The sequence below is a fragment of the Equus asinus genome, chromosome 1 (assembly GCF_041296235.1).
Source record: "Equus asinus isolate D_3611 breed Donkey chromosome 1, EquAss-T2T_v2, whole genome shotgun sequence".
NCBI classification, from domain to species: domain Eukaryota; kingdom Metazoa; phylum Chordata; class Mammalia; order Perissodactyla; family Equidae; genus Equus; species Equus asinus.
In genome coordinates this window covers 206,025,953-206,032,970 of record NC_091790.1, presented here as the reverse complement: position 1 = coordinate 206,032,970, position 7,018 = coordinate 206,025,953, and the positions used below count along the sequence as shown (strand labels likewise).

General features: G+C 58.3%; 1 protein-coding gene across 1 annotated transcript; it reads right to left on the bottom strand.

Annotated features, from left to right (window-relative positions):
- Positions 1 to 306: 306 nt before the first annotated feature.
- EN2 (engrailed homeobox 2) lies at positions 307 to 6,524 on the bottom strand. Its single transcript, XM_014829023.3, has 2 exons — positions 5,699 to 6,524; positions 307 to 2,503 (listed from the first exon to the last, which is right to left on the bottom strand). Exons 1-2 carry the CDS (start codon positions 6,381 to 6,383, stop codon positions 2,187 to 2,189), a joined length of 1,002 nt encoding a protein of 333 aa, XP_014684509.3. The 5' UTR covers positions 6,384 to 6,524; the 3' UTR covers positions 307 to 2,186.
- Positions 6,525 to 7,018: the final 494 nt, after the last annotated feature.

Genomic DNA, 7,018 nt, shown 5'->3' with positions numbered 1-7,018 from the left:
CGAGACCTGTTGCATCTGCAGGATTTTAAACACTTATCCAGTGGAAGAGAGCCATACTTTTGAACACTTCCTTGTGGTAAAGAAATGTGTGCTTAAATCACTTTGGTTGTTCTGTGCTCCCTTAGGAGATATCCAAGTGTCTTCACTGTTTTTTTTTTCTAATCCTGCCTCTGGCTACAAAGGGAGGCTGTGCGCCCCTGAGGCAAAGGCCGGGAGCACCTGAGCAGAGCAGCCCAGGGCCCTGGGGGCGGCCTCAGAAACACACTTAGAAAAACTAGTCATTCCACCTCGGACATCCAATATTTTACAATAAAGCGGCTTTTTTTTTTTATTTAATGTAACTTTCAAGAATTTAAACACACAAAAATGCAGAGGGAATGTTCACAATTTTGATAACCACAGTTGTAAATAGAAACATTCATTTCTCATAAGATTATAAATATCTGATACTGGAACTGTAAAATGCAAGTTTTATAAACTAAAAAAAATAAAAAACCAAAAAACTTTGCTTCCTGCTAAAAAGGCATATCATTTCATTGAGTTTCCTAAGCAGCAGATGGTTATTCACAGAACTTTAAATTACAACTTTTGTTTTTATAGTTTCCTTTTTAAAAAGGTTTACACTAGTGTGTACAAAGTGAAACTATTATCGCCGTGAAATAAAGAGGTTTAAGGCAAAGAGAGAAGTCCGCCCTCAGTCCTCAGGGCACAGCCGTGGCTCCTGGCGTGGCCATGGGCACAGCCCCTCGGGCTGTCCCGGCCACAGATGGACATTTGGACACGATTCCCTTTCCAGACACCAAACAGAAGACAGAGTGGAGTTAGAGAGAGAGAATGTGTTTGTTTATATATATATATGTACTTGCTGGGGGATATAGTGAATATATTTAATTTACACTGTACCACACCTTCAAAAAAATAAAACGTGTATTTTAAAAAAAACAAGAAAAGACAAAAAGTGATAAGAAATGACTATTTACACAATTTCTTCCCTCCTCTAGATTTTGGAGGATTCTGAGTTCCTTTAAAAGTCAAGGTAGCCACGTGGTCCAGCACTGTGGACTCACATCCTCTTGCTGTGTATATATATGCATACATACATACGTATACACATGCATATTTACCTTGAAAGAATGTTTTCTGTAGCAGAAGCGGCCACTTAAAAAAAAAAGGAAAACAAAACAGGAAGGGAAGAAAAAGAAAAAAGAAAAGGAGGAATTGCCAACTTTCTCTCGGCAGCCCTCTGCCCTTCGCAGCCTGCGAACCTCCTGAGGTTCGGCCCCGGTGGCCTCCTGGGGTGGCTGACGGAGCCGCAGGACATTCTCTGGCCCCGTGCCTGGAGGGAGGAGGGTCGCTCCACTGCTCACGGTCCCTGGGCGACATGCCCGGCCCCTCTGCCCTGGAGCCCTGGAGGTGGGAGAGCTGGCGCTGGTGGTGGGTGGCTGGACAGGGGACAGCGACACAGACACAGACGGAAGCATGCACTGAGGTGCAGGCAGGCCTCGGCAAGGAGTAGAACAGGAGGAGGGGAGGAGGAGAGCCAGGCCAGGTCTCCAACCAACACAGGCCCACTTCCCAGGGCCAAGCCCTCACACTCCTCCCTGGACCCCAACAGTCCCCTCGCCCCACCAGGGAGGGCCCTTGCACTGCCGCTGGACGAGGCTGGGGGTGCAGCCCCTCCTGCTGTCCTCACCAAGCCCACACAAACAAAGTGGCAGAACTCACAGACCAGGTAGGAGCTATTTATTCGGTTCACAGTCATGTGAAATGCAGCAATAAAAATCTTTGGACTTCAGCAAGTTGTTTTAATTTTTTTCTTCTTTTGAAATAAAAAAAAATGTCCGATGTCCCATAATGGAGCTCAGGGAATTAAAAAAGATGAAACCCTAAGCAGCCCCCTTTGCAAAAAAAAAAAACAAAAAAAAGCAAAAACGAACAAAAAAAATCCCCATAAAATTAGCATAATTTCATAAACACAAAAAACTCAAAAAATATTTTATAGTCAGATATTTTGGATTTTACACCACCTGTAAATTATATATACATAGAATATTGCAGAACCATAGCTAATACTCGATATTTTCACTATTAATGCTGGTATAATCTTTATACACTGGCCCTTTATTTATGATTTTAAATTATTGCATTGTTCAGCGCGGACCGGGACAGGACCGCGGCCGCCCGCGCTACTCGCTGTCCGACTTGCCCTCCTTGGCCGTGGTGGAGTGGTTGTACAGGCCCTGCGCCATCAGGTGCACGGCCAGCGTGTTCTTGTTGCCCGTGGCCTTCTTGATCTTGGCGCGCTTGTTCTGGAACCAGATCTTGATCTGAGACTCGTTGAGGCTGAGCTCCTGGGCCAGGCTCTGGCGCCGCTGCTCCGTCAGGTACCTGTTGGTCTGGAACTCGGCTTTGAGCCTCTGCAGCTGCTCCGCCGTGAAGGCCGTGCGTGGCCGCTTGTCCTCTTTGTTGGGGTTCTTCTTCTTTGGTTTTCGAGACCTGGGACCTGGGGAGTATGGTGGGCAGAGGGGACACCGTTAGGAGGCCCCTGGCCCACCTGCTTACTCAGAGGAGGGTCGGGGAAGGCCCAGAGGCCGAGGAAGGAAGCGCCTGCCTCCCGCCACTTGGCGGATCTGGAGGACAGGCGCTGGACTTGTGGCTGGGCGGCTCGACCCACCTCTGGGGAGGAGGAGATGGGCCAGGGAAGTCGGGGTGAGGGGGACAAGGGGGTTAGGGGGGTGAAGGACAGGCTCAGCAGAAAGGTCTCCAGGTAAAAGGCTCCTACAGGAAAGCAAAAATCCCAAACTTTCCAGAATGGCTTTTTCTAGTGATTTCTGAGGTTCTGTCCAGGAATAAGGACAGGACCCGGATAGGAGCTGGGAGAGAGGCGAGGGGGGAGCACAGGGGAGGAGCCCTGGGGCATGTGAGGGAGCTCCCACAGGACCCCCATGGGGCCACCCCCCAGGGCTAAGGGCAGTGGGAGCCAGGGGCAGGTGGGTCCTGAGAACCTGAGAGGCCCAGAGGTGGGCCTCCGCCTGCCCTAGCCCCTTAGTCTCCCCCAACTGGGCCCCGTGCGTGTGCCCAAGTTCATCGTTTCTTTCAAGGGCAGGAGGAAGCACACTCGTCCTTCCCGGGTGGGGAAGGAGCGCTGAGCCCCTCACAGCTCCCTCCTAGCCGTCACCAAGTTTCCTCAGTCCCCAGAATAGGAGGGGGACCTGCTCCCCTCCCTGCACTGACTATAGCTGCCTGTCCCCTCCGCCCCAGACTGGGGCTGCCTCGCTGAAGGCCACAGGGGGCCCAGCTGACCTTGGGCAGAGGATTCACACTGCTGACCCCCACCAGGCCTCCTCCACTCCACACTGCTCGGGGTTGGTTTGGGACAGTGGTGGTCTGGCTCCTAGGACCTGGCCATCGGAAGAGGCTCAAGCGAGGGGAGCAGAGGGAAGAAGCCAAGGGTTTTCTTTCTGTTGGAGTCAAGAAGCTCAGACCAAAGGAAAGTGTCTGTGAGGGAAGGCCCGAGAGGCCGCTGAGGGAGGGAGTCGGCAATGCATGCCTGGGTTTCTTAATCTGTGAAGTGTGTGAGTCAACTCTGGGGAGCTCCAGGTCCCAGCTTCTTCCAAGGCGACCCAGGCGGAGGCTGGAGAAAGCTAGACCTCGAGCAGTCAGAACCCCCAGGTCCCCGGCTCGTGCCCCACCCCACCCTGCAGGGCCAGGGGACTGCCTGGCCACCCTACTCAACCTGGTGGAGGGATGTCGCAGGAAGGCTCCCCTGGTGCACCCCGACCCTGACCAGGAGGGTGGATGAGCACCCTGGGGCGGTGCCGAGTGAGGTATTTGGGAACATCCAGAGACCCTAGGGGCTCCCAGAACTCCCTCCCCCAACTGAGCCAAACTCGGAAAGGGGCTGTGGGCACCAAGGGCTGTTAAGACTCACACTCCAGGTCTTTAGATTTTAAAGCACACCCCTATTCACAGGCGCGTCGCCAGGCACACACTCACAGTCTCCGTCGCACACAAGGCCGAGGGTGCCGGCCCTGCACCAGCCAGCCCGGCTGTGACCCACCGGATGCCGATTCGGGGCGCTGGGCTGCCCAGAGGAGCGAAGGGGGAAGGAGGTGGCTCTGTGAGGCCTCTAGAGTCCCGGGGGTCCCCCACCTGCTCCGACTCCACCGCAGCCTCGTGCTCCCAAAGCTGGTTCTCGTCTCTACTCGCTCCCTCCCCTCAAACTCCTGCGGTCCTGGGGCCCTTGCCACACGAATCAGCCCGCAAAAAGACACACCATTCACGGAAAGAAAATCGCCCTAAAACAGAATTTTTAGTTCCCTTTCTGTCCTGATTTTCTTACAAAACGCAAACACTTAGGAGTCTCAGCAGCAGAACCAAACCTCCACGAGAAAAACTCTCTGCCCCGCTTCTTCTTAAACGTCCCCAAACACGGACGTGATCTTACGGTGGGTTTTTTTTTTCCGGTCCAGGAAGACCAGCGGCTCGGGCCAGGCCGGGCTGCCGGGCTCCCGCGGGCCACTGGGACTTTGGCGCCGCACAAAGCCGGGCCGAGGCTCCTCGCTGGCCGCTTTGTGAGCCTATATGTTAATTAAATATTAACAAAGGAGGGAGGCGAGAACAATGGAGCAAATTTCAGATCTAGCTGGAGAAATTTGGATTTCATCAGAGATACACACGCACACTTCTGCGGGAAGGCGGCCAAGGGGTGACTCAGTTGTGATCTGGGTAAACAACCCCCGCAAAACAGTTGAGGCCTGGGGGGCAGGGGGTGTCCAGTCTGTGCTGCCAGCTCGGGGACAAATGGAATCTGCTCCTAATGGCGGTTCGCAGCCACAGACCCACATTTAACGCAGCTGATGATTTCTACAAGGACACAGACTCAGCTTTTTAAAATCCCAGATCTATGAAAAACACTTGCAGCACCGCTGCACACACTTGCAGGCCCCTCCACCCCCAGCCCCTCCGAAATGTGCTTCTTTCCTAGCTGGGAGCAGCCCCTTGAAAGCTCTGGGAGAAGATCCTCTCTATTGGGGGTATTGCAGGCCTCTTTCCTCCAAGCTGTGTGCAAGATGGGTGCTGAGCTCCCCCGCCACAGGCTCGGCAAATAAAACCAGACAGAGGGCAAAGGGCGCCTCCATTTCCATCCCTTGCCTCTGAGGATCCCCCGCTCCCCGCTCATGAACCGGGGCCGCAGGAAGAGCAGTCAGCCTTGCCCTTTCTTCCCTGGCTACATCTGGGTCGCAGGAAGTATCTAGGTCTGGGGGTGGGCTGGGCGTGGGTCCCGGGTCTGGACTGAGTTGGAAGGACGTGGAAAGGGGTTAAGAGTGCCGGCTTCCGGGCCTGTCTTCCAGCCAACCCCCTTCCTACCAAATAAACTCCTGCCAGAGGGAGCAGTGGACTAGGGGCTGCAAGGAGAAGCCCCAGAAGGCCAAAGAAAGAGGAGGTCCTGGCGCTTCTGCTGTTCTCAGAAGTCTGCACCCCCTTGCGAATGGACCCTGCCTCCTCTCCTCCTGGCCACTGCCCGGGCCAGCGTCAGCCGTACACAAGGTCGGGGTGTGTGCGCCTTTGTGTGTGTTTGGGGGTGGGGAAGGTCCTGGCGTTTTCTTCCTCCTGCTAAGTTCCCGAGCCAGCGCCGTCCCGCAACCCCGCCGGCCTCCCCGTGGCGGGCCGGGACGTGGGGTTCCCGCGGGCTCACCTGAAGAAGGCCGGTCCGAGTAGCGCGTGCAGTAGACCCAAGCTGGCCAGAGCATGGGCTGCGCGCCCAGGTTAGCGCTGGCCTGCGAGCTGTCCGAGTCCGAGCTCACCGACAGGTCGCCGCCTCCCAAGCCGCGGGCCTTGAGCGCTCCGTCCAGGGGGCCTCCGGGGTCGCCTCCTTTCTTGGCGCCGCCGAGCAGCGAGAGCGTCTTGGAGCCGCCTTCCCCGTCACCCGGAGAGTCGCCGCCGCCGCCGGGGAGCGGCCCGCCCGCACCGGGCACACAGGGCGTGTTCTGCCGGGGCTCCCGGCCGGACCCCAGGAGCTGCTCGGCGCCGCCCGCGCCGCCGCCTCCCTCTGCGCCGCCAGCGCCGCCTTCGCCGCCGGCTCCGCCGCCTCTCGCTCCTCCCGCGCCGGCACAGCACGTCCCCGTGTCCTTTCTCCGGCCGAACTCGGGCCGCAGGATGTTGTCGATGAAGAAGTTGGTGATGCGGTGCGGGTGCTGGTGGTTGCCCGGCGCCTGCAAGACCGCGGGCAGCATCAGAGCCCGCCGGCGGCCAGTGTCCGCGTCGCCCGGGCTGCTGCCGCCGCCACCCGAGCCGCCGCTGGGACTGGATTCCGGCTGCCGCTGCCCCTCCGCCGCCGCCGCCGCCGCCGCTTCGCTGGGCTTGGGGTCATTCTCCTCCATGCTGTTCAAACAAATCCCAAATGGGTTCTCCGGGGACCCCCCTCCAATCAGCCCTGCGCCCGATGCGGCGCACAAGTCGACCCTCGCGGCCGGCCCGCGCCCCTACCCCGCCGAGTCTTCTGAGGGCGTGCGCGGCGGCTGCGGCCAGGGCTGGGGTCCTACAAGTCGCTGGCCGCGCTCCGAGCGGAGCCACGTTCCAATCCACAAGTTGAGTTAGAAAATACCAAGATTCGCCCCGCGCCCAGACGCAGAGCGATTCAAAAAGAGTCCGGTCCTCGTCCTGGCAGCGCACCCGGGCGCTAGACAGTCACCGTGGTCCAGCGGGGACTCGGAGCGCCTCCCGGGCTCCAAGCGCCTCTCCGCGTCCGGCTGCCTCCGGCTCCAGCGCTGCCGCCGCGGCCGCCCGGGGCTGGAGCTGCGCGCATGCAGGCAGCGCGCCCCGGCGCTCACGCCCGCCCGGGCCCGCTAGGGCCGCCGCCGCCGCCCGGCCGCCCCCGCCCGCGCGCCCCGGCCGGCCCTCGAGGGTGCGGGGCGCCCGCGCTCAGCGCGCCCGCCGCCGCCAGCACGCACATGGAGGCCCGCGGGCCCGCGCTGCGCTCCGCCGGCCTCGGGGCCCCCTCCGCGCGGCCGCCGCC